The sequence below is a fragment of the Salvia splendens genome, chromosome 8, assembly GCF_004379255.2.
Source record: "Salvia splendens isolate huo1 chromosome 8, SspV2, whole genome shotgun sequence".
NCBI classification, from domain to species: Eukaryota; Viridiplantae; Streptophyta; class Magnoliopsida; order Lamiales; family Lamiaceae; genus Salvia; species Salvia splendens.
The window spans coordinates 11,060,045-11,087,045 of NC_056039.1; the positions used below are offsets into that span (position 1 = coordinate 11,060,045).

The following is a 27,001-nucleotide window of genomic DNA, read 5'->3' on the forward strand; positions in this document are numbered from 1 at the left end:
AAAATTAACATAAAGAAACTGAACACTAGATAATAGTCAGAAATGAGGCCATATCTGCCTATATCTAATAAGGTGAACAGACCCTAAGTATCAAACACCCGAGTTTGACCGAAATAAACCCATTTTCTAGGCTATTTTGATTTATTGGGTGAAATTGGTAGTTTTAGAAAATTGAAATCAAATTAGAAATTATTAGAGCAATTGTTTGATGCCTTTTTATTTGTGCTTATATGTGTGTGTAAGCTACATGTTAAATATTATGTGTGTGTAAGTGTGTGAATTGTGTCAATATGATGATAAAATTAAATAAAGAAATAAAGAAATTAAATCCTATTTCTAAACACACACACACACACACACCGACCCTTCTAGAACACACTATACACACTCTTTCACATAAAAAACACATACTCAACACGTATATTATACAACTCACGGACACATCTACTGTCTACACATACCCACTACTTCTAACAAACCCACACGAGCAGCTCCTTTTCCAGCCACCTCTGGCCGTTGTCCGCCACCTCTCCGGCGACGCCTTGGCTTCCAGCAACCCCTCTTCCTCTCCCTTCACATGGTTTCTTCATCCTCATCTTTTCTAACCTCCATTTAGGGATTTCAAGATTGAAGCTTTAAGGAGCGGCGCATCCGAGGCTCGAGGATGGACAACCAAACCAAGCTTGAAGAGATTATTTTTGGATTGCAGCTTTCGAGGTGGGGTTTACTTTATCTGTAAGCGCAGTGGTTACATGGTTATAATCATTGTTGTGTCGTGTGTCATTCATATGAGCTTATGGGCCCACGAGGGGTTAGATCCACGAGGGATCATATGGGTTGTTGAAAGCCCACCCACAGGTCCACGAGGGACCGAGACTAGTCTCATATAGATGTCAGCAAAGTTGAGATGGTTCATTATGTTATGATTCATTACACAATTGGCTATAACTGCTTGCAGCGTATTCCCCACTGAGTGTGCTTGCATACTCACACCCCGTTATTTAATGCCTTTCAGGTTAAGGAGTAGGTGACGGGGCAGCAGTCAACGTGGTCCACGGTCTCCCAGCTACTTTTTTTTTTTTACTAGTAGACCCTTAGGTATTTTGGGTAAAATTGAATTGTTTGGAGAAAAATCTCTGTAACTTTTATGCTATTATATTTTGAATGATGTAGGTTGTAATCGATTAAGCAGGGTATTTTATTTTGGTTGGAATACTAGATGAAGTATATATATTTTTAACATAGTGATACATTTTGGTGTAGATATCTATATACACTTATTTCTGATGTTGGGAAAAATATTCTTATTAGTGTTCTTCAAATTGTTTTATATAAAAAATATAATGTCAATGATGATTTTCTTTTAAGTTTATAAAATCGTTTTCGTTTTTCTTATTTCCATTTAAATATCTGAATTTTCAAAATAGAAGAAATTTGTATTTTAGTAAATTGGTAGGGTCACCCGTTTTTAAAGAGTTGGGGGCGTTACAACAGGCCTAATCAGAGCTTCATACTGATTTGGAGATTACGAATATTTGTTTGGATCCTGTCTTAGAAAATATTTTAGAATATCGGTGAGACTTGATGTATATGATTTTGTATATTATTAAATAAATAGTTAGAAAATTTAAATATTTTGTAAAGTTATATTTATTAGTACATTTAAAATTACATTCACAGCAAATAAATTCAATATATCAATTATTTAGTGTTATTTTCAGATATATTTAAATCATTTTACATTTTTTCTACTCCATATAATTTTTCATTCATCAATAATTTATTTGAGTGGCCTATAGGTATTTTAAAGATTTCTTAATTTAGAAACTTTGTATTCCAATTTCGACAACCTTGATATAATTGAGACTACATTATAATAGAGCCTTTCAAGTCACATTTTAATACATACAAAGTTAGATATAAAAATTACTATGAAATAAGGAAGATAAAAAGGTGAGGTTAGAGAAATGGGTTGGAATTTTATAATATCAATTTATTAATTTAGTAATAGGGGTTTTAATCGAAGGGTCATGATAAATATACATAATATGTACACATATAATCGCGCTTTTTTGACATCTTAAGTATGTGTATGCAATTGCTGATATCTAAAGTTGTTTTATTTATATTTTTGGAATTGTTGATTTAAATTGTTTTACATATCTGTGATTTTTAATCCTTAAATAATGTAATTGTTGATACTAGTTTAAAATAATAGACGAGGCTTCCTTTTAATGTACATGTAATTGACAAAGTCAATGCATCTGTGTAGGAAAATAAAAAACAATCAAGAGATTCAAGACACCCAACAAGAAAAAAAGACTACAACAACTACTGCATTTTCTTCTTCTTCTCCTGATACCATCTTCGGGCCTCCATCTTCAACATATGATGCAAAACATCGGCCCATGAATCAATTGGGCCGGGCAAGCACCAATGCACGCAGTCATTATACAACACCACCTTCTCATCGGCCCAATGCCCGTACCTACTCGGGTGCCCATCGGGCCTCAACAGCATCATCTGCGTCGCATCCATCACTCTCATCCTCCTATTCCCTCTCCTCTCCGCCGCCCGAAACTCCTCCACTTGTGTCATATACATATCCAACGTCTGCCCGTCCAACACCGTCCCGTTGCTCCCCACCGGCCGCCTCCGCACGCAGTCCCCGCCGGCGTTCCAGTCGCCGCCCTCGAAGTGCGACGGCGCGAACGTCCGCATGAGCGTCACGCCGTCAAAATTCTCTAGGGCCCGGAAGGCAGTCCGGAAGGCCCGGCGGAGGCCGTAGGTGGTCGGGAAGTCGGTGACGTTGGGGATCTGGCAGTAGCGGCAGCCGACGATGCGGCGGCGCTCGTAGTAGACGGCGGTGCGGGTGAACCAGTGGCCGGCGTTGATGATGAGGTAGTCGAAGCCGTGGATTTGAGTGGTCCACGACTCGTCGAACTCGTCGAGGTAGAGGTTGAAGAGGCCCGTGTGGGTCGGGCCGTCCGCATCCCTCTCGGCGGACCGGACGAGGAACGGCGACCAGAAATACGACATTGTGAAGTTGTAGCTCACGTACTTCCAATGCTTGAAATGCTCGTCGGCCGTCGGAGAGACGTCGATCGGGTACTCGACCTAATCGTCAAAGTCAACATGTCAATATTTGACTTGGCGTTTCCAACATTAATCAATTTATCATTAGGCCAAAAGATACATACAATTGAACATTAAAGAACAATTTAATAAGATAAATAACTCATCTAACTTGTAAGACGAAATTACTTAAAAGTTTGAGGCAACAGTCATAAGAGCATCTGCAACGGTGGACGGACGGCGTCCGTCCGTCCGTGCCGCTGGCAAGGACGAGCTCCATCGCCGCTGCGCTTGCGCCACTGGCACGGCGCTACTCGATGCATCGAGCACGTCCGTGCCAGCGAGCAGGTGATGTGGCGGCACGCGATTGGGCAACGGCTTAGCCGTTGCCTTTGAATTTTTTTAATTAAAAATCGGTTTTTAATTTAAAAAATCGATTAAAAAAATTCCACTTCCAAAAAAAATATATCCGTTTTTACCGTTTTCCATCATTTTTTAGATTTTTTTTTATTTTTTTCCCCCAAAAATACACATTTTCATCTATAAATACCTCACTTTCACACCCAAAAATTCACCCTACACTACACAATTCTCATCTACACTCTCTAATTTCCATTCTCATTCTCATTCTCATCTTCATTCTCTCATATCCATTCTCAATCTTTCTTCCACTCCTACAACATAAGCATGTCCGGTCAAGGTGATGACCCCCGCCCTCCAACGGTTGGAACCCCGAATGGTTCGGTTCACAACCGTTTCCTAGTCCAGAAACGGAATATTCGGCCCCTCCTCAAACCCAAAGTTCGGGCGTTCCGGGTGGCTACCGGCCATACCCAATCGACGACCAAGGTGCCCCCGAAGGGCAATACGGGTGGACACCGAAGCCTAGGCCGACCGCTCCCTCCCAAACTCCGACTCGTGGTGTCCGCACACCGTACACTCCGGCGGAGATGGATAAATTGTTCACGGCGTACTTGGAAATCTCTGAAGATCCGGTGGTTGGCACGAACCAATCCGGCGATCACTTTTGGTGGCGCATCGCTCGCCGGTACAATGAAAACCGGCGGTTGGGAACAATCGAGCGCAACGAGAGTATGGTGCGCAACGCCATCTACCGAGCCAACAATGAAATTGGCAAGTTCAATGGCTATTTCCTCCAGGAAGAGCGGAATGCGGGGAGCGGCCGGAGCGAGGTCGACATCATCACTGCCGCGTTGAGCACCTACCAATCCATGAACTACAAGTCGTTCAAGTACCTCAACGTTTGGCAGGAGACGCGGACGCACATGAAGTATATGGGAGGCGTAACATCCTCCTCTAGCTGCTCCTCCAAACGGTCAAGGTCGGTATCCCTATCCGACGCCGGCTCTGAAGAAGTGGCTAGCCAACTCGCCGGAGCTAACTTGGGTAGCCCCGACGCCGGCCCGAGCGGTTCCCAACGCCGAGCGCAAGGAAGGAAGAAGGCGGCGGCCAACCGCCGTCGAGCCGCGACTGCAACCGCCGATGCTCCCGTTCCCGTTCCATATGCGCCACCTTCACCTCCCACCAACTCGTTGTGACAGCTTTTGGCCCAACTCAATATGACCGATAGATCCACGAGGCCATGATATTGGGCCTCCAAAGACAATTGGGGGTAGTGCCGCCGGATGAGTAGTCGTCCACGGGGGTATTTTTAGCTTTTAATTATGTAATTTTTAATTTTTAGGAGTTTAATTATGTAATTTTTTATTTTTAGGTATTTTTAGTATTTTAATTATATAATTTTTAATTTTTAGGATTTTAATTATGTCTTTTTTATTTTATTTGTAATTTGTAATATTTATTGTGGTTTTTTAATGAATTGTAATTTTATGTAAATGTTTTTGTTTAATTGAATTTTAAATTGAATTGTGCTCGTCCTTGTGGAAGAGCACAGCTGTGGGTGTTGTGCTCTTGCCTAAGAGCAGATATGAATAGTGGTGCCCGGCCCACAACCGTGCTCGTTGGCAAGAGCACGGTTGTTGGTGCTCTTCCACCAAATTAGAAAAAAAAAACTCAAAGTTTATGTCATCCCAATACTATAAAATTAGAATATTTAACACTCGGACTTCATTTTTCTGATATGACCAAAGCCAACTTTATTTTATTTAAAAGGAAGCAATTAAAACCAACTTTCCAAGAGATGCGTAGAAAGCAAAAGGCAGAAAAGAGATTCGTTTATGTAAATAAAAAGTTACACCTTGACATGGATTCAAACAATTATTAAAAATTACTTTTAGAATGAAGAAAATCAATGACTTAAATGTACATTGGACTCATATGTAAGAGTTTAATACATAAAATATAAAATGAAACAAAGAATGCAATAGATAGAATACGATTGATATTGACTAATATTGGGAACAAGAAAATAATGTGGTGACGCTGCAGCATATTCTATAGTCTTTTCTTTTGGCCTATATAGATTTCATACACTTGATCTATTCGAGACAAATTAAACCACGCCATGGCACATGCACTGTTCCTCTTTACAGTTGCATACTATTTTTCTATATTATTATTGTTATAAAAATATGTATTCTTACAAATTTTACATACCTATAATATCCTTACTTTATTTTAAATTTTGACCACACGATATATAAGATAATAATATATCTAAAATTTAAAAAATTAAATGAGAGAGAGAAAGACTTTGAAACAAATATACCTTAATACATATATTGTAGGGACAAGTGTGTCATTTTCAAACAAATATATATACTGGAGAAGAAAACACCAAAGTGGGATAACACTACAGTTGTTCATGTGGGTGTCGGGAGTTGGAATTTTAATTAAAAATAAAACTTAGATCTTCAAAATCTGGAAAAAAATTCAATTAAATAATTTCCATTGCAGAGCTGGAGCTGGAGATGTTGTCAAGATTGGATTCCCTTTTGTTATTTTAAAATCCATTTTTATCTATTCCCGGAAAATTAACCAACATTTACACTACAAAAGGCATCCGCCCGAAATAACAAAGAAACGGAATACTACATGGTTTTATTGGAAAAAATTAGACATGCCCACGGTTCGTAAACCGACGGTTCCGGTTTCGAGAAATGTGGAACCGGAACCGAACCGTGAGGCTATTTCACGGTTCCGGTTCCGAACCGCCGGTTTCCTGGCGGTTTTTTACGGTTCTCATGGTTCCGAACAACCGGTTTCCGGCGGTTTTTCGCTGTTCCGGCTAGATTTCACGGTTTTTCACGGTTCCGGTTTGGAACCGTCCAAAACCGGCGGTTCCGGTACGATTTCGGTTCATAAAATTTGGAACCAGAACCGGCCCACGGTTCAAAATATGGCGGTTCCGGTTCAAGAAAAAAGTCACGGTTCCGGTTTAGAACCGGAACCGGCGGTTACGGTTCCACGGTTAACCGCCGGAACCGAAAACCTTGGGTATCTCTAGAAAAAATCATCAATCAACGATGCCGTACACAACCAAATTGTCTTACTTCACAACACAATTTTTCATGCTTGATGATATATACAGTAACATTACCGTTTGAATTTTTAATTTTTTTTATTAAATTCAATTTTTTTTAAAAATGATTTATTGCGTCAGCGTGACGAAGCCCACTCGTGGGCCGGCGAGTGGGCATCACGTCAGCGCGCGCCAGCCGTCTTGGCGAGACCGGGACGAGATGGGACGCTGCAACGCGTCTTGCTGCCGTCCCGTCTCGGAGGGACGAGATACGAGACACCTGCGCGACGTATTGCGGGTGCTCTAATACTCAATGAAACTGTAAGTACAATCATTGATTACTTTTAGTTCGATTAGTTTCGGATCACTATGTAATTACTTTAATTACTATTAATATTTTATTGAATGAATTCGAGAACATAATTTATTTGATCACTAACTACTTAGATTAAATTTTCTATATTACGGTAGTAAACCATGAATAAGCACATTATTATCTTTATCTAATTTCGTAGTACTATTAAATAAAACAGTTAAGAGAGATATACGAAAGTAATGAAAAGAAGTGGATATATGTACAGTCTTTTCAACTTTAATTCCCTCAAATAATTGATCTTAGCTGGCTAATTATAGGATGATTGCAACTTCTAATAATGATGCCAATAATTTCCCAAAATTTACCAACTAAATCGAATGATAGAGACCGTTATGGGGTCAAAACATCACGGTTGTCCACCTTAGGTAATCTAACTCCATTATTAACCTGTTTAAAAAATTATGAACTATCAAGTAACAGGTTACCTAAAACTCACAAATGCCAAAAACAAAAATAAACAACATAGTTTCTTTTCAGCTCACCTTAAAAATATAATATGTCAAGGTAGTTCTAGCGAGAATGGTCTAGTATTTAGATCTAAATTCATTTTTTTAATTAACAAATCACGATGGACTGAAACATGAGACCATGACGAGTCCGCCCAGCTCACAATACTTTTGATATGTCAAGCAAGATTAATATTTGAAGCAAAAAATAAAGAAGAGGATATACCCGGGACAAGAGGCAGATCATGGACTGCATCTGATTCCTCCCAACGGAATCCCCGACGAAGGCCAAGGACTTGTCCCGGACGATATCGAGGAACTGGTAGGGGTTGAACAAGGGCAAATCGCAGGCGTCGGGCTTCCAGCGCCACTTCATGAAGTCGGAATCGGGGCGTCCGTATTTCATGCAGTTTTGGTGCTCATGGATAGCCCAGCAGGTCTTGTTGGTGTAGTACGGAGCCTCCGGATTCGGGATCCAATCCCCGCTGAAGATGTCGCATTCTTCGCGGCTGTCGACTATCTTGATATCTTGAGCCGGAGGATTAATATTGTTCGTTGATGGGCTTTTTTGTGGCGGAGAGGAGTGTTGACTGATTGCGGCCACTAGTATTAGTATTATGGCTGCTGCTGTTGCTATCCAAATTATCTTTGTTCTTCTCTTCACATTTCGGGCTTTTCGAATGGGGAGAAGATCCATTTGGAGTTGGTTGAGAAATGTCTTTTGCAAGGATATATATATATATATATATATAGATGATGATGGCCTTGTTTATATGTTATGTGTGTGTGTGTGAGAGGGCAATATGGTTATTGTCTGGCTTTTTGAAAATAGAATAGTATCGAGAGGTCGTTGTAGATGAGTGTGCGTTTTCATAATTAATTAATTAGCATCATATTTTCTATTATTTCGGCTAATAATTTATTTGCGCTTAGTTTTGTATTATGTGATATAATTAGTAGGGCATGTGATGGAACAAGTGCAACTAATCAAATTGGAAAGCAAATTGCATATTTTGGAGTTTAATGAATTGGGATAGAATGTTATTTTTGTGGAAAAGAAAAAATTTAAATTGTTTAAATTCGTGGTGCACAAAGATGTAATTTCAATTTCTAGATTAGTTCAACACACGTAAGTTTTGCGGAAGGGAGATTCGAGGGGCCAACCTTGAAAATGACTTTTAAGAGTTTGTTTGTTTTGTTGTTTTTGTTTTTGTTTTTGTATTTATTTTTGTTGTTTGGTTTGCGAGATTCTTTTATGTACTCAAAACTTTTGAAAGGAGCCCTCCCCAAATTATTGCTATAATAAATTCAATTGTGTAACCAAATTCAAGCATGTCACGATTCCAATAGTTGTTGCATGTCTTGTTACATTCAGATAAGATCGAATACGCATAGATTAGATGTTACTACTTTATTTGACCTATTTCCGTTGTGCATATTATTTGACTGAGGATAAAATTTGATTGTAAACTGCAATATTTTTGGTCTATCACACATCTTTTGGACATCTTAATTATCCAATTAGAAGGTCGATCATCGGATCATGATAAAGAAGAGTAGGCTTTACTAACATATTTTTTCATCAGTGAACAAATATCCATATTTTTATTGAACTGATGAAAATTGAAATAATTGACAAATTTTTTAAGACAAAGAAAGTATATAAAAGTATTGTCCGCATTCTACTAACAATTTGCTCCTACTTTTATTCAAAGTCAAATAATTTCTTGAAACCCTTAGCCATAAAGGAAACAATCAATCACCCAAAGAACAATCAATGAAGAAAATACCAATTAAAATGAAAAAATAAAGTTGATATTTACCCCATTTTCTTATTCTCTTCATACTATCTGCGGGCCTCCATCTTCAACATATGAAGCAAAATATCGGCCCATGAATCAATCGGGCCGGGCAAGCACCAATGCACACAGTCATTGTACAACACCACCTTCTCCTCGGGCCAATGCCCGTACCTACTCGGGTGCCCATCGGGCCTCAACAACATCATTTTGGTCACATCCATCACTCTCATCCTCCTATTCCGGCCTCTCCCCACTGAGGCCCTAAACTCCTCCAATTGGGCCGCATACATATCCAGCACCGTGCCGTTGCTCCCCAGCGGCCGCCTCCGCACGCAGTCGCAGCCGGCGTTCCACTCCCCGCCCACGAAATGCGCCGGCGAGAACGTCCGCATGAGCACCACGCCATCGAAATTCTCGAGGGCGCGGAAGGCTGTCCGGAAGGCCCGGCGGTAGGTGTAGGTTGCTGGGAGGTCGGTGGTGTTCGGGAGCAGGCAGTAGCTGCAGCCGACGATGCGGCGGTTTTCGTAGTAGACAGTGTTGCGGTTGAACCAGTGGCCGGAGTTGATGATGAGGTAGTCGAAGCCGTGGATTTGATTGGTCCACGACTCGTCTAACTCGTCGAGGTAGAGGTAGAGGTTGAAGAGGCCTATGTTGGTCGGCCCGACATCGTCTCTCACGCCGGAGCGGACGAGGAACGGCGACCAGAAATATGACATTGTGAAGTTTTAGTTCACGTACTTCCAGTGCTTGTCGGTCGTCAGAGGGGACGTGTCGATCGGGTACTCAACCTTGTCGTTAAAAAATCAGCTTGTCAATATTCGACTTGCAATATCGATAGGGTATATTTTGTGTAAATTAATTTGATTATTTGCAAGTAAAATTGGATTGATTTTTAGAGTATAGTTAACTTTAGAAAAGATTGCAAGGAAAACCGAATCCAAATTAATGAATTGATGAGTGTGGTAATTGTTAGTAGCTTGGACACCGTTAAAAACAATCTTGGGCTTCAAAATCTGGAGAGAATCCTATAAATAAATAATTCCAATTGCAGAGCTGGAGATGTTGTGAAGATTGGATTCCCCTTTTATTATTTTAAAATCCATATTTATCTATTTCGGAAAAATATACATTTACACTGGAAAAGACATCACTTTTGTATATCAAAATTATTGATCTTAGCTGGCTAAATATAGGATGATTGCAACTTCTAATAATAAGGCCAAAAATTTCCCAAAATTTTCCAAAATGAAATGATAGAGACCATTATGGGGTAAAAAAATCATGGTTGTCAGCCTTAGGGTAAACTAACTCCATTAACTCTTTTATAAAATTTGAACTGCCAAATAACAGGTTATCTAAAACTCAGGTTACAATGAACTCAAATCCAAACTCAAGACCTTTGACCTCAAACATAAACCACTCTATTACTAGGCCAACTCACACACTGTTTATATTCATATTTACAGTTTACTCATACAAGTATTGTGTTATATGCATGTGTAGTGAAGGGAGATAATGACATAATTTATAGTAGTATTAACTAAAAAAATGGAAGGAGATGAATGTGAGTGTGATACCCGAGACAAGAGGCAGATGATGGACTGCATCTGGTTCCTCCCAACAGAATCTCCGACGAAGGCCAAGGACTTGCCCCGGACAATATCGAGGAACTGGCATGGGTTGAACAATGGCAAATCGCAGCCGTTGGGCTTCCACCGCCATTTGATGAAGTCGGAATCGGGGCGTCCATATTTCATGCAGTTCTGGTGGTCATGGATAGCCCAGCACGTCTTGTTTGTGTAATTCGGAGCCTCCGGGTTCGGGACCCAATCCCCGATGGGGACATCGCATTCTTCGTGGCCGTCGACTATCTTGATATCTTGCGACGGAGGATTATTGTTCAGAGGCGCGGTTGATGGGATTTTAGGTGGCGGAGAGGCGTATTGAGGGTTGTTTACACACATTGCCCCAATTAGGATTATCGCTGCTGCTGCTGCTGCTATTATCCAAATCATCTTTCTTCTTCTTATCAAATTTCGGGCTTTTCGAATGGGGAAAAGTTCCATTTGGAGCTTCCACTGGTTAGTTGAGAAATGTATCTGGCTGTGTTTTGGAAAATGGAATAATATCTACCCCAGAGGCATTGTAGATGAGAGTGCCTTTTCTACTATTTCGGCTAACAATTAATTAGAGCTTTGTTTTGTAGTATTATTATTTACTAGTAATTAATATAATTAGTAGGGCATGTGATAGAACAAGTTCACATAATTAATTTGGATAACAAATTACTACCTCCGTCCCCCAAATATTATCACACTTTGACCCGGCACGAGTTTTAAAAAACGTAATAGAAATTGAGTTGAAAAAGTTAGTAGATTGTGGGTCCTACTTTTATATATTATTTTTATAATAAAATGTGAGTAGAAATGAGTTAGTGGAATATAGGGTCCACTACCAAAAATGGTAAAAGTGAAATGGAATAAACTTTGGGCAAACTTTCAGGGACGGAGATAGTACATATTTTGGACTTTAATCAAGTATATAGCTTCAAATTAAGCTCGAAGGTCAAAGATTTTTTAACTTGGAAAATTGGATTACTCCATCATATTTGAACTCAAGAAAAAAAGACAAGATTTTGAACCTTGTTATTTTTGTGGAAAAGTGACAATCTGAATTGTTTAAATTCTTGGAAAACAAACATGTAATTTCTATTTCCAGATTAATTTAACACACGTATATTTAGCGCAAGGGAGATTCGAGGGGCCAACCTTGAAAATGATTTGGTAGTCACACTTAAGAGCCCTCATCGAATTAATTATTGCTATAAAAATTCCATTGTGTAACCAAATTCAAGCATGTCACGGTACTAATGGATATTGTATCTCTTGTTGCAATTAGATAAGAAATACTCATACATTGATAGTCAATATTGACCAAATAGATTTAGTAGTGTTTCACTATAGTAAGTCCTCATCCCCACAAAGCATTAGAGAGATCAGTCAAAAACGTTTAGGTGTGGAAGAATAAGATGAAAAAGTAAAAAACAACGTGTGTAAATGCTACGCTATAATCTATGTATTTCTCTCTTGAGCAACTGATGCAAAAAATCATTCCAAGCTTCAATGGGTCCAGGCAAGCACCAATGCACGCAGTCATTCGCACCGGCCAATGCCCATATCTACTTGGATGTCCATCCGGCCGGAGCAGCATCGCCACAGTCGCATCAAACAGCTTGAACGTCCCTCCGCTTCTTCTCCTCCCCTCTTCCTGCGCAACTCTCAGCTCCTCCAGCTGTATCAGATACAGCTGGAGGCCATAATCCTCCAGTGCCACCTCACTCCTCCTGTACGGCCGCCTCCGCACGCAGTCCCCGCCCTTGTCCCACGCCGTCTGTTAAGGGTGCACTCCCTTAACAAGATTCCGGCGACGACGAGCGGTCGACGACGGAAGGATAAAGGTGGACGTCACTGGCTTTCCTCGGGATCAGCTCCAAAACTAGTGTTTGCAGAAAATTAAAGAAGACGATAAAATTGGGAAAATATGTTATTTCTTGATTGAATGAAATGAATAACAATGTCCACTATTTATAATAGTGGATACTAACTTAATGAGCAAGACAAAAGATATGCACTCCCTAAATATCTAACTAGACAATGCAACTAAATAATAATGCAAGATATGAAAGATATATAAATAATAAACGTATCAACTCCCCCGCGGTTAAAGTCTACCTTGTCCTCAAGGTGGGAACCACGACACAACGAAGAGCGACGCGAACATAAGCTTTGGCGAGCTCTCCCCTCCTGGATCAAACGCACACCAAATAAATATGCATCTTCCTTCATCATATCCCTCCAAAATCACCAATGGAGGACCGTGTTGGATACGAGTCATGGCAGACTTCGAAGCAATATTGTGGTCATGATATTCCAGGGCTACAACAGGGAGCATGTCAACGCGTTCAAGAATACTCAAACAATGTGTGTCAATGCGCGGAGGGATCAACCGTGCATCAGCGTCGAGCGATGTTGATTGATGTTTCATACTTGCAACATCACCGACATGCAAATCCACATAGAGAACGACAATTTTCGTCAAACCTTTTGGAATGACATATGCAACTTCATCTCCAACAAATGCACCTAGTTCAGCACCTCCTTTCTGAACCAATTCTTCAGATTCTAATCCAAGCTCATCCGTAAACAACCTTATCCTAACTTCTATTCCTACTTCAAGCTCATGCTTTGTTGTCTCTGATGCAGCCTTGTGCTCATCAACATGGACTTCAATCTCCGTTCTCTCTTCACATTCATGCATATTTGTTTCTAACTCCTTTATTGAGCTCGGAACTGCAGCTTGTTGAGGCAGATCAGAGGCCAATGGTGGCGCTGTCACTGGCAGTGGCGGCAGCTCAAAAGGCGGTGCTAGAATTGGCTGTCGTGGCGGGCAATCTGATCGCGATAGTGGTGGCGGCTGCTGGTAGTATTGGTGGGACTGGTTTGCAGCGATGGTTGCTGTTAGTGGTTGTTCCCAACAATAAGTCTGTTGAGCCTGGGGCTGATCGTATAGCCGAAATCCGAGCTGTTGTTGCTGGATAGGCCGCGGATCCCAGCAAGTGGGTCTGAGCGCGGTGTGTTGTAGCTGTTGAGGCGGTTGATAAGGCTGATCATATGGTGAGTATCCATGCTGCGTGCACAACCTTGGTGGGTCCCAACAAGAGGGCGATGGTGGCGAGTACAAATCTGGCCCATAGGACGATGGTTGTTGATACGCAGTTTCCTGGCGCAGCCATGGCGGGTCCCAGGAAGTGGGCTGACGGGCTTGGTAGGGATGGTGTTGTGGGTGGAGTCGTCCATCCTGTGGATATGGATATGATGGCTGTTGATCTAACTCTCTGATCGGATGGTGCAGGGGTTGATATATGGGCTGCTCAAGTTCGTCCATCGCGTCCAATCTCATGTTTAATTTATTGCAGAAAGTCGTCATCCGGTCACATAGGGAAACGATATCCTCCGTGGTGTAACGAGTAATGAGTACGACAATGAAAGCATCAATTGTTAAGGGTGCACTCCCTTAACAAGATTCCGGCGATGACGAGCGGTCGACGACGGAAGGATAAAGGTGGACGTCACGGGCTTTCCCCGGGATCAGCTCCAAAACTAGTGCTTGCAGAAAATTAAAGAAGACGATAAAATTGGGAAAATATGTTATTTCTTGATTGAATGAAATGAATAACAATGTCCACTATTTATATTAGTGGATACTAACTTAATGAGCAAGACAAAAGATATGAAAAAGATATGCACTCCCTAAATATCTAACTAAATAATGCAACTAAATAATAATGCAAGATATGAAAGATATATAAATAATAAACGTATCACCACCCCCTCGAAGTGCGAAGGCGTGTACGTCCTCAGGTACGCCACGCCCCTTAACCCGGCCTCGTTGATGGCCCCGAAGGCTGTGTGGAAGGCGTGGCGGTAGCTGAAGTAGGCGCTGAGGTGGGACACGTTGGACTCCGGGCAGTAGAGGCAGCCCGCAAGGCGGCCGCGGAGGTGGAAGTAGGAGGGGCGGAAGAACTAGTGGCCCGCGGAGATGACCACGTAGTCGAAGAGGGCCATCTGGGAGGTCCAGTGGCGGTCGGGCTCGTCCAGGTAGAGCTTGAAAGGGTGGCACTCGTCGTTCGGGTCGTTTTTTTAGTTTTGACTAAGTAAGGAGACCAGAACATGGAGATGTTGAAGTCGTGCTCTTTATATTCGTACCGTTGGTTTTGGTCCAATCCGGTAGACATGTCTACCGGATTTGCAACCTGAACTCAAAAATAGATCATTTAACTATTTTAACAATCTGGCAATTCAGTTATGATATAATATGATATGATATACTCCCTCAATTCCCAATTAATTGACGCCAATTTCTTTTTTCATCCGTTTCGAATTAATTAGCACGTTTACTTTTTACTCTCTCATTCATACAAAAAGGTTGAAACCCCAACCCTAAGGGCCCCACACATCCAGGTCCAACAGTATTGTGAGGGGTGCACTGCCTACCAGAAGCCCACCTCCCAAGGCCTCACACTTGTGCCTGAGAGATGTTGGAACTACACGACAGTAGTGAGATTTGATCATTGGCCATTCATACAAATCTGCCCCTCCGGAACCAACTGCGCTGCCCCTGCGGACATTACTCTCTCCGTCCCAACTAAGTTGGGTAGTATTCATTTTTTGACCTCTTACTTTATTTCATCACCTACTTTACACTCTCTTATCTTTCCTACTTATTCCTCTCTCATACTACTTTTCAACACAATTTCTTAATCTTCGTGCCCAGAAGTTTTGACTCAACTTAGTTGGGATGGAGGAAGTACTACTTTTGATAATGGGTACCACAGTCCACTAATCTATTTAACTCATATTTTGTTATAAAATTTAATATTTAAAAGTAGGATCATTACACTAACTCTTTCAAATCACTTTCACTTCATTTCCGAAAACTCGTGACAAGTTAAACGGTACCAATTAATGGGAGATTGAAGGAGAGTACTTACTCTGGACAAGAGACAGATCAAAGACTGCATATGATTCCTGGCCACGGAATCCCCAACAAAAGCTAAGGATTTCCCTCTAACAAGCTGAAAAAACTGTCGCGGCTCGAAGAGAAGCAGCTCACAGTCATCGGGTTTCCACCATTTCAAAAAACCCCTATCGGGCCGCTGAACTTGAGACAATTCTGGTGCTCCTGCTTGTTGCTACCACATGAGAAAGTTACCATCAGTTAGCTTCACTGAAATTGGAAGTAGTTGAGAGAAGATTGGTGGCAGTGTTGCCACTGTAATAGTTTCATTGGCTTATGCCATTTTGAGTAGTGAAGAAAAGGAAACAAAAAACAAGAGTAAGAGAGCCAGGATCATAGAGATCCTGCTCTGATACCATGAAAAGAAGCTGCGAAAGCTATGAAGATACACATGCTAGAGTTATGTTTGGAGAGAGATCTCAAATCAGCATTTTTCATTGCCCCGAGTGTAACAAGTTACAATACATATATTCTTCACTCTAGGACATTGTACTAATCTACTTTAACAAACTCTGAACATTGTACTAGTCTACTTTAACAAACTCTGCAAAATCTCTCTCTTCTTCATTCTATTGAGCAACACATCTCTCCAAGTACAACGGTGGTCCTCAACCTTAGCGGGCATGCTTTGCTCAATCACAGCTGTAACTCGTGTGAGCTCTCGGATTGGTTCTTTTGGTGCAGCAGCCTTTGTCGTCTCTTTTATCTTTTATGTCGCCTTGGCTCGTCTGGAGTTGATGACTTGTTTATCACGCGTAATCTCAGCATTGCAAGCAGCAGCTTGGTCAACTCGCTATGCAACGGCTTGATTGACAGCTTGATCAACTTGGCATGCAGCAGCTTGACCACCTTTGTTATCTCTTCCAGCTTGATCAACTTGGCATGCAACGGCTTGACCAACAGCTTGATCAACTTGGTATGCAGCGGCTTGACCAACTTTGTTATCTCTTCCATCACGCCCCCTCAAACCAAGTGAGGCTAGAGATATTATTCACAACCTTTCTCTCAGCTTCACGACGGGTTGATGACTCAAGGGTTTAGTGAATATATCTACTATTTGATCCACCGTTGGAACATGCCTCAGCTCAATCTCCCTGCTCAGAACCTTATCTCGAACAAAGTGGATATCTATCTCAATGTGCTTAGTTCTTGCATGTAAGACAGGGTTAGAAGCCAATGCAATCGCACTCAAGTTGTCCACCCAAATCACTGGACTCACTTTCTTCTTAATCTTCAATTCACCAAGCATAAAAGACAACCAACTCACTTCAGCAGCTGCTTGAGCTAGGCTCCTATACTCAGCTTCTGTGCTGGATCTAGCAACCACATTTTTCTTTTTAACACACCATAAGACAAGGTTCCTTCCATGATAGGCACACACTTCTGTGGTGGATCTCCTATCATCTAGATCTGCTGCCCAATCTGAGTCAGAGAATGCACAAACCTCACCAGTAGAGTTTCTAATTTGAATTCCATAATCTAAAGTCCCTGAAAGATATCTTAAGATCCTCTTCACAGCCCTCGAATGTATGTCTAATGGTTCAGCCATGTACTGACTCACTTTGTTGACAGCAAAATTGATGTATGGTCTGTTATTAGAAGCATATTGCAGAGCTCCTACAATGCTTCTGTAGAGTTTTGCATCAGAAACTGGTTCTCCAGAGTTTTTGCTCAATTCTGAGTTGGAAATCATTGGAGTTGGACAGCCTTTAGCTCCTGTCATGTTAGCTTTCTTTAAAAGATCTTTGATGTAGTTGGATTGGCAAAGATGTAGACCTCTATCAGTAGTCTTGACAACTTCAACTCCTAAGAACAAGCTCACATCCCCAAGATCTTTTAATGAAAAGCAAGAGTTGAGCTAAGATATCACCTTCTGAATGGAGTCTTGAGAAGTCCATGTGATGAGCACGTCATCTACATAGATAAGCAAGTAGATAACCTCCCCACATCTCTGTCTAATGAACATGGAAGCATCAGATTTGGATTGGGAGAAGCCAAGCTTGATCAGGACAGAATGAACTGTGAAGAACCATGCTCTAGAAGCTTGTTTTAGTCCATAGATTGCTTTGTTGAGTTTGCACACCAAGTGAGGAGCCCCTTGTTCAAAACCAACTGGTTGCTTCATGTATATGTCCTCCTTAAGCTCACCATTAAGAAAGGCATTATTCACATGTCAAGAGACACAGAAAGACTAAGGATCATTCTGATTATAGTGGGCTTCACAACTGGGCTGAAAGTCTCATTAAAATCAAACCCAAGCTGTTGAGAGAAGCCTTGAGCAACCAATCTAGCTTTATATCTAGCAATGACACCAGACAAGTGAAGGTTAATCTTGAAAACCCAAGTGCACCCTATAAGATTCTTGCCTGGAGGAAGTGTTGTTAACATCCATGTTTTATTGTTAAGAAGTGCATTAAATCCACTCAACATAGCAGATTTCCAACAAGGGACAAGTAAGGCTTCTAGAGCTGATTTAGGCAGATGAGATGACACAGAAAGAGTGAAGACTATAGGCTTAAAAATTCCAAATTTTGACCTGGTTGTCATTGAATGAATTGCTTGAGTGGTTGCTGGAACAATTGGAGAAATATGATGAGGTGATGGATCAGATGATTGAACATCAGGTGGTGGCTGTGGTGAACGACTGTTCACTGACTCTATACCAGATGAGTGATCTGGTGCAGCATTTTCCCTATTAAGTGAGACAGTAGGTGCAAGAATAGGAAATAGGAAGAGTGAACACATGATGATGATGATGAATGATCACATGATGGTGGTGATGGAGTAGCAGTAGCAGAAGGGGATGGAGAATTTTGGAATGGAAAAACAATTTCATAAAAAATGACATATCTAGTCACTATGACTTTCCCTTCAGGCAGAAGAACTTTGTATCCTTTGTGAGAGATACTATATCCCAGAAAAATGCCCCTAGCAAATCTAAATTGGAGTTTATGATTGTTATAAGGCCTAGTAAGAGGAAAGCACAGACAGCCAAAGATTCTGAGAGCTGAGTAATCAGGTTTGGAGAGAAAGAGAGCCTCATGTGGAGAAATGTTGTTGATAATTTTAGATGGCATAAGATTGATATGATAAACGGTTGTGACAAAGGAATCATCTCAGAACCTCTGAGGGAGGAAGGATTGAGCTAACAAAGCTAGGCCAGTTTCTATAATGTGTCTGTGTTTTCTCTCAGCCAAACCATTTTGTTGTGGGGTATATGGACATGAGACTCTATGCACTATCCCACTCTCCTTTAGAAAAGGAACTAATCCCTGATATTCACCTCCCCAATCTGATTGAAGAATCTTAATTCTTGATCCTAGCAGGTTTTCTCTCATAACCTTGAACTGCTTAAAAACAGCAGTGAGATCACTTTTATTCTTGAGTAAGTAAATTCAGGTAAATCTAGAAAAATGGTCAACAAATGAGACATAATAAGAGTATCCATTTCTAGATTTAACTAGAGAAGGCCCCCAAAGATCAATGTGAACAAGTTCCAGTGGTGCACTGTGTTGAGAGACAGAATGTGAATATGGTAATCTATGAGTTTTAGACACACAACAAGGATAGCAAAGAGAAACAGTTTCCATTGAATTATAGGGAATATTACAACTGTTGAGAGCAAGTTTAACAACATCTAGAGTAGGGTGCCCTAGTCTACTATGCCACAAAGACAAAACAGAACTAGAAACTTGGTTGGAACTACTGCTGGAATGTGAGTTGCTCAAGCTCAGGGAATGGACAGCTGGACTCTCTGGACTGGAAGGAGAGATGGGGACAGTGCCATGCTTGATTGAGGTATGATATACTAGGAAATGATATAGGCCTTTTTCAAGAGTTCCTTTGAGCACTACCTCCCTGGTGCTCAGGTCCTTGACAAAACAGAAATTTGGATGAAATTCAAAGAAGACAGAGTTGTCTTGAGCAAATTTGGAGACACTCAGAAGATTTTTAGTGATGTTAGGCACATGCAAAAGATTTTAAAGATGAAGCTTTCTAGAGAATTTAGCTGAGTGAGATTTAAATGTACTTTCTCCAATATTTGCAATATTAACAGCAGATCCATTTCCTAGCAAGAGATTCTTACCTCCAATGTATTCAGTGCTTATGTTGAGATTGGTCAAGTCATTGGACACATGGTGTGTTGCTCCTGAGTCTAGATACCAGCTTGAAGATGCATTTGATCCATAGCTAAACTCTGATGAAGTTCCAACAGAGAAGGATGCTGAAGGAGACCTAGGCACTGACTGCACAAGATGAGCTGAAGGATTAAAGAATCCTTGATTATGTTGCTGTGGAGTACTTCCTCTGAAATGGACTTGAGGTGGTGTGAAGTTTTGCTCGAATCTATGCCAACATTTTGCTTCAGAATGGCCAGCTTCTCACACAGCTGGCAAACAATCTTGTTGTTTCCTCGGCCAAAAACTCTACCACCTCTTCCCCCTCTCTGAAATCTTCCTCCAAAACCTCTTCCATTCGTTGCTTCAAACCTGTTGTTGTTGAAATTCTGAGACTCCCTCTTCTACCCAGACTGCTGATGGATAAGATTCAATGATGGCTGAGATCCATCTGAGCTGATGGATTTAGCCCTAGTTGATTCCATTCTTGACTCAAAACTGAGCAAGAAAGCACTAACATCTCCAAGACTCCAAGGATCTAACCTTGAAGTTATTGCACATACTGCTGGATCATAGTCCTGCCTTAGTCCCCCAAGAATGTGGAGTACTTGCTCAGCCTCTGAGATTCTACACCTTACTGAACCAAGCAAGTCAAAATATGCTCTCATCTTACCTAGATAATCTGTCATAGACATTCCATCTTTCTTCAAATGCATTTGCTGGCGATACTGCATCACTTTAGCTGTGGAGCGGCTTGAGAAGTTAGTCTCCAGTGCACACCGTATGTCTCTAGCAGATCTGAGCCCTACAACCAAGGTTAGAGCATTCTCTGATAATGAAGACAAGAGCCATCCAGCTACTCTCCTATCTTGTCTCTGCCAACTTATGTAAGCTGGATTTGAAACCATGGACTCTCCATCTTGATCTGGAATCAGTTGTGGAGGGGGATCGGTGTCCCCTGTGATAAAGCCTTCAAGGCCGTAGCCGTACACAGCAACATCAACTTGTTGCTACCACATGAGAAAGTTACCATCAGTTAGCTTCACTGAAATTGGAAGTAGTTGAGAGAAGATTGGTGGCAGTGTTGCCACTGTAATAGTTTCATTGGCTTATGCCATTTTGAGTAGTGAAGAAAAGGAAACAAAAAACAAGAGTAAGAGAGCCAGGATCATAGAGATCCTGCTCTGATACCATGAAAAGAAGCTGCGAAAGCTATGAAGATACACATGCTAGAGTTATGTTTGGAGAGAGATCTCAAATCAGCATTTTTCATTGCCCCGAGTGTAACAAGTTACAATACATATATTCTTCACTCTAGGACATTGTACTAATCTACTTTAACAAACTCTGAACATCGTACTAGTCTACTTTAACAAACTCTGCAAAATCTCTCTCTTCTTCATTCTATTGAGCAACACATCTCTCCAAGTACAACGGTGGTCCTCCACCTTAGCTGGCATGCTTTGCTCAATCACAGTTGTAGCTCGTGTGAGCTCTCGGATTGGTTCTTTTGGTGCAGCAGCTTTTGTCGTCTCTTTTATCTTTTTTGTCGCCTTAGCTCGTCTGGAGTTGATGACTTGTTTATCACGCGTAATCTCGGCATTGCAAGCAGCAGCTTGATCAACTCGCCATGCATCGGCTTGATCGACAGTTTGATCAACTTGGCATGCAGCGGCTTGACCAACAGCTTGATCAACTTGGCATGCAGCGGCTTGACCACCTTTGTTATTTCTTCCAACTTGATCAACTTGACATGCAGCGGCTTGACCAACAACTTGATCAACTTGGTATGCAGCTGCTTGACCAACTTTGTTATCTCTTCCAACACTCTGATCGTCGCTTGCGCTTATCCACTGCACCCCCTTATCATCCTTTTGCGGCCTTCTCTTTCTCTTCCTTCTTCCTTTTCCCTATCGGCAAAACAAAAGAAAAATAAATATAATTAACAATATTCCACATCGATATAAAGAGAGAAATAAAGCCACTGTATAAGTCTTTCTATCATTTCCTTTATTGCAAACACAACGAAATGCTATTTAAAGAGGGAGTTATTTCCAATGCATTATTTACTAACAAATTCAAAGAGGAATCACCTTATCCTTATAATTGTTTTTCCTTATGGGGGCGAGGTGGTTGTCCATCGCCGTGGCCTTATTCTGGTGACAGTCGGCGGAGCAAGGGTTCTCAGTTGGCGGGGGTTTTATCGGAGTAATTGAATCCACGCACTACTAGAAAAATTGCTTCTCACTACACTTTTTTTATCACACTTTATAAAAAGTGTCAGCATAGATGTACTAACTACACACTAGCTTTTCACTGCACTTTATAATATATTGTTATTGCACTTCAACGTAAAAAGTGCCATCATAGATGTACTATCTACACACTACCTCTTACTACAGGTACCCGGTGCTGCACTTGCATAAGTGCCATTATAGATGAAGTGTCAGCACAGTAATTTTCTAGTGACAATTTTAAGTGTCATTACAAGCCAATTTTCTAGTAGTGACGTACGGTGGCGACGTCGTTTTGTACAATTGTTTCCATGAATCTCTTAACGCTGGATAATATAATGGAATTGTTATAACAAAGACTAGAGCAATCAATGGAGCAAGTCTTGATGTTTTTCTTCGTGGCTCAGGCTTCCCAACTGGAAGCTCGGACGCCTGAAATTTCATTGCAATTTAAGATTTAGACATGATGGTTGATATTAATTCTCTGAATAAGAGAAAAACCGAACCTCTCTTTATGTTTTGGGAGAAAAGAAATGGGAATTTTCAGAAATGAGAAAGGTTCCAAGGAAAATAGGTTGAAGATAGTTGTACAAGAAGCATTGGTTTACAATTTTCTAGTATATAGAAGTAATGAAAAGAATTACAACTATTGATTCACTCGCATACTTAGTATTCTTCATTTCGTTGTTAAGTAGTAAGTTGTTCATTGTGTACATATTTGTATGGATGATGATTTAATTGAGATCATCTATTACCGACATATGTGATATGATGTGGCGCGATCTATAGAATTCAAAATTATCAACAAATATAATATAAAAAGTCATATCGAAGGTGACTCTCTATTCGGCAATACAGTAATGTGGATTAGATTACAGTCGCACAATGGTCATTTTAGTCATTATAGCAATCCTATATTGATATAGATATAGTATATGACTAGAGAGGACTGGATATATGATTGTTACCATGAGATTCCCAATATATTTTGCCTGTTTTATTTTTAAAATACGTACAAATATATCATTCCATAGTTGGTCCTAATTAATATTCTAAATCCAACTGCCATATATTTTGCAGGTTTCGAACACCTTGGCGTTATTAGCACGACGCTCTAACCAACTGAGCTAATAGGCCATGTTGAAAAGGATTTGAAACCTTATATTCAAAATAAAGAAATAGAAGGCTGGTGCTCAGCGACTCACCCATACCATTTCAGCCCCCAACTGAGCAAAAGTCATTTTTGACATACAAGTTGCAACAAATACTTATTTCTGCATATTCACGAACAAGAAAAGGTGCTTGTATTCTTTTGAGTTTTGATCATCACGTCACGGCAAAACATTATTTAAAAATCAATTATTTTACCATACTATTCGTGACCAAAATCACTTCAACAATATCTTCCATGAGAAATTCCTTAGTTGAGAGTAGCGAGCGGAAAGATAGAAGAATATTTGATGTTTTCTGTTTCATTTATCAACTGGAAAACAGAGTGCAACGCACTGTTACAATAGATATTGTTACAAAACATTTTTGCCTCAACCTTAGAAGCTGATGAGGATTCCGACGGATGTAGTTATTTCACCTTCTAAACAAAGTATACAACGAAACCCATTATTACATGTGTCAAGAACTAGAGAAGAACTACTACTTACCTGCTGAAATGTTTTTTAGCACAAAGTCAAAAGGTATACTTGCACAGAAGTGGATACAGGAGCTATTATTAAAGCTTAAGAAACGCCTTTATGATCCCCATCATTTCACTACCAGTAAATCGCCCCAGAATTCCTCTGGCTGCTGCTATCTCATTGAACTCGAAAACTTTGTCACCGCTGAATGCCTGGCCCTGTTTCTCTTCTTGACTTCTGTCAGCTTGTGCTAAATCATCACCAGGTTCAACGGTTGGAAGAGGAAAGGGGTCGAGAGAAATACTAGAAAGATATGATTCCCCACCCACAGCACCAATGAAGTCTTTCAAACGACATAGGGTAAATGGGACTGGTTCGAAACTGTGATCACCATATTCAACTGGAGTAGAATGATCTCCAGTGACACAAATGTAATATTGGAAATCCCCTGTTGATTCTGCTAGCCACAGGAGCTTAGCTAGTTGGCCTATAGCTTTATCAACAGCTTCTAAGCCTTTGACTTTGAAGACACTGGCTTTATCATGACCAGCATCATCTATTGCCTGCAATTCCAGCAACAACATCATTGAAGATACTCAGATGGAAACAAAACAGAACCTTTCAGATATTTAGATTCAATGCGAAAAGGATAGTAGAGCAGAACTGAGACGGATAAGTAAAAAATGGATCCAACTCTCTTGCACAAAATTTAGCAGGTGGCTTCAAAAGTTCGAGGGGAAAAACATAGACGTGTCAAAAAGTAAGTTTCATTAACGACGTGCTTTCTTGTTTAACTTATGCAAGAAAAAACAGTAATGGCATAGTATCAAAGTCTAGAAATCAAGTATAGCAGATTTTAGAGTGAACCAAGTATGCTAAGCACAATTATATAAGTGACGAAGTGAATGGACGGGAATTTGTAATGTCATGTCACCACCTTAATATGAAAGAAGCCAAAGTCATAGCCATCAGGTCTGCCGGGTTTATGTTCATCTGAGCCAGGTACAAAGACACTGGGGCATGAGTTAGAAGGAGCCGAGAGTGCTTTGGCTATTGCAGTTGCTTTTGAGGTTAGCAGGGTTCTGTAGTCTCCTGTTGCTCCTGGAGCTTCTAAAATATCAATACCAAGGGATAAACCCAAACCAGCAATGATTTTAGTAGGAGCAACCATACAAGGCCACAAACCGTGCAATTTTTCAAATGAGGGGACCTGGATTTGTCCTTTTTGGTTAAGAAGCAGTTCACCAGTAAAATATGCAGTTATCTAAATGAAATTTTTAATTAAACAAAGCAAATGCTGATAAATTTTTATGAAAGATTACCTCAATTCGAATGCCACAACCTCGTAAAAGGACAAGATTAGCTATATTCTTTCCTTTGGCAATTCTTCTAGCATTCACAGGATGATTAGCCAAAATACGGGATATCACTTTCGATAACTCATTAATAACTGCAGCCGTATTCTTTGCTTCATCAGAATCGTCGAGAGGCTGAGCTTGTAAAAACAGGCGAGTATCCTTCAACGGGTCTGTTCCCGATATGTTTCCACTTAATTTTGGTCCTTTAACAACCACGCCACATCTATGTTCCGTGGCATACCTATAGAGATGATAACATTACATGACTCGTACTTGGTAACAGTAGCATTAGCATCTCATAGAAGAAGCCTGACTTCTTAGAAGTCACTACACAACTTGAATGCAATTGTTAACATTGGCATACTACTATTCAACAAAGTGAGGATGTTTGCTTAAATATGTAAAATCTTGAACAACATGCACCTGACTCTAACTTCATACTGAGGAAAAGTAGGAAGCTTAAGTCCATCCAGTGCTGCACAAAGAACGGGACCTTCTTCCTCAAAATGCCTATCTGCCCTCCTGCTGGTTACTACACCAGTACTTTCATCAAGAGTTGCAAAGTTGGACTGAGAGAAAAATGAGGGGCACAATGAAAATCAGCTACATTGTGTATGGTTCAGGATTATTAGGAAAGTGAAAATGAGTACTTAGTCGAGAAAATTCTGCGGAAGCAATACAGATCATGTCAATGAAACTGAGGCTATTGTTGGTACAGGGCAGGCTGTTGTTAAGATGCAGCAATAAAATACTTATTCTGTATCTTTCCTTATGAGTGGAAATAAGAAGAGTTTGAATAATACATCCAAACCAACTATAACAATTTACCAATCTAAAACCTGCATTAACTATTAAAAGTATTAAAAACTTAAGCATAAATACACAATAAAAGTACCGTAGTTTGAGAAAGAAACTAAACTTTGCAGGATAGTTAACAGTAAAAGAAAAAACTAAGATAGTAGTAGCACACACGTACTTTAAAAGCGATATCTCCAGGCGACATTGCCAAACCTGCGCCCATGGACTCGAATCCACCTCGGCCTCGATAATAGATCCTAGGATCATAGCCCAATAGGGAAAGATGTGCAGTATCACTTCCACAACCTAAGCCGACTTCAACAGGGTCCATAAGACCGTTGATGCCAGCTGATGCTATTGCATCCAAATTAGGGGCATTGGCAACTTGTAATGGAGTCTTATAACCAAATCTTGGCAGTGATACATCTCCCACCCCATCAATTAGAATAAAAGCAACCCTTCTCTTTGGCTCCTTTGAGTTAACCATTTCCCTAAGCTATTACACTGTTTTCGACCTATGCAACTGAGCAATCGATTAGCAGAATAACAACAAAATTATATTTTTATATACCAATTTCTGGTATCATCGTATAAGGCAATACACTTGATTACAGATATAAACAATAGAAACCGACGAAAAAGAAGCAAGATTGCAAACCTAACACAAATAAATAAATCAAATAGCCAACCAAATATGTAGGAGCAATTTACTTTTTAAAATTATTGAACTTGGTCCATGGTTGAGACCGAAGCAACTAAATACATTTGAAATCATCAATTAAGAAATCATATTCAGTCGGAAATCCACTAAAAAGCAACAATAACAATGACATCAAAAGGAGAGACTAGCAAATTGATGATCATCATGATTGCAAATAGCGTTTGAACCTGTGAAGAATCTAAAATCTTGAAACTGAGAAAACGATTTAGTCTTTCATATATCACCCGAAAATGAATTTGAGAAACTAGGAGTGGAGTGAGGTAGCGTCGTTTGTATGCGATTCCAACGAGAATTTTCTAGTTTGCATTATGACCCCATTAATTTCAATTCTCTTACTTTAGGCCTCATAAAATACACCAATTTGATAGTAGTATATTGGAGATTCATTCAACCATATCAACAAAATATTCTCATCATATCATTT

General features: G+C 40.4%; 2 protein-coding genes, 1 long non-coding RNA gene and 2 pseudogenes across 4 annotated transcripts; 1 reads left to right on the forward strand and 4 right to left on the reverse strand.

Annotated features, from left to right (window-relative positions):
* The first annotated feature begins 389 nt into the window (after positions 1 to 389).
* On the forward strand, positions 390 to 1,250 carry LOC121743888. Its single transcript, XR_006038339.1, has 2 exons — positions 390 to 717; positions 1,016 to 1,250. It is a non-coding gene; the product is annotated as an uncharacterized LOC121743888 (long non-coding RNA).
* Positions 1,251 to 2,184: 934 nt separating this feature from the next.
* Positions 2,185 to 8,164, reverse strand: LOC121744042 (protein trichome birefringence-like 19). The gene is made up of 2 exons (XM_042137482.1): positions 7,566 to 8,164; positions 2,185 to 3,117 (listed from the first exon to the last, which is right to left on the reverse strand). Exons 1-2 carry the CDS (start codon positions 8,034 to 8,036, stop codon positions 2,332 to 2,334), a joined length of 1,257 nt encoding a protein of 418 aa, XP_041993416.1. The 5' UTR covers positions 8,037 to 8,164; the 3' UTR covers positions 2,185 to 2,331.
* A 994-nt stretch (positions 8,165 to 9,158) lies between these two features.
* On the reverse strand, positions 9,159 to 11,278 carry LOC121745735 (annotated as a pseudogene).
* Positions 11,279 to 12,205: 927 nt separating this feature from the next.
* On the reverse strand, positions 12,206 to 15,915 carry LOC121745736 (annotated as a pseudogene).
* A 7,600-nt stretch (positions 15,916 to 23,515) lies between these two features.
* LOC121746165 (probable 2,3-bisphosphoglycerate-independent phosphoglycerate mutase) lies at positions 23,516 to 26,901 on the reverse strand. 2 transcript variants are annotated; one of them, XM_042140073.1, is made up of 6 exons: positions 26,745 to 26,901; positions 26,035 to 26,371; positions 25,482 to 25,627; positions 25,023 to 25,299; positions 24,638 to 24,910; positions 23,516 to 24,263 (listed from the first exon to the last, which is right to left on the reverse strand). In XM_042140073.1, the coding sequence occupies exons 2-6, from the start codon at positions 26,341 to 26,343 to the stop codon at positions 23,796 to 23,798; spliced, it is 1,473 nt and encodes a 490-aa protein (XP_041996007.1). In that variant the 5' UTR covers positions 26,344 to 26,371; positions 26,745 to 26,901; the 3' UTR covers positions 23,516 to 23,795. The 2 variants fall into 2 exon arrangements, with proteins under 2 accessions (XP_041996007.1, XP_041996006.1); XM_042140072.1 differs by having other exon boundaries at positions 26,035 to 26,379; positions 26,745 to 26,899.
* Between the last annotated feature and the right edge of the window lie 100 nt (positions 26,902 to 27,001).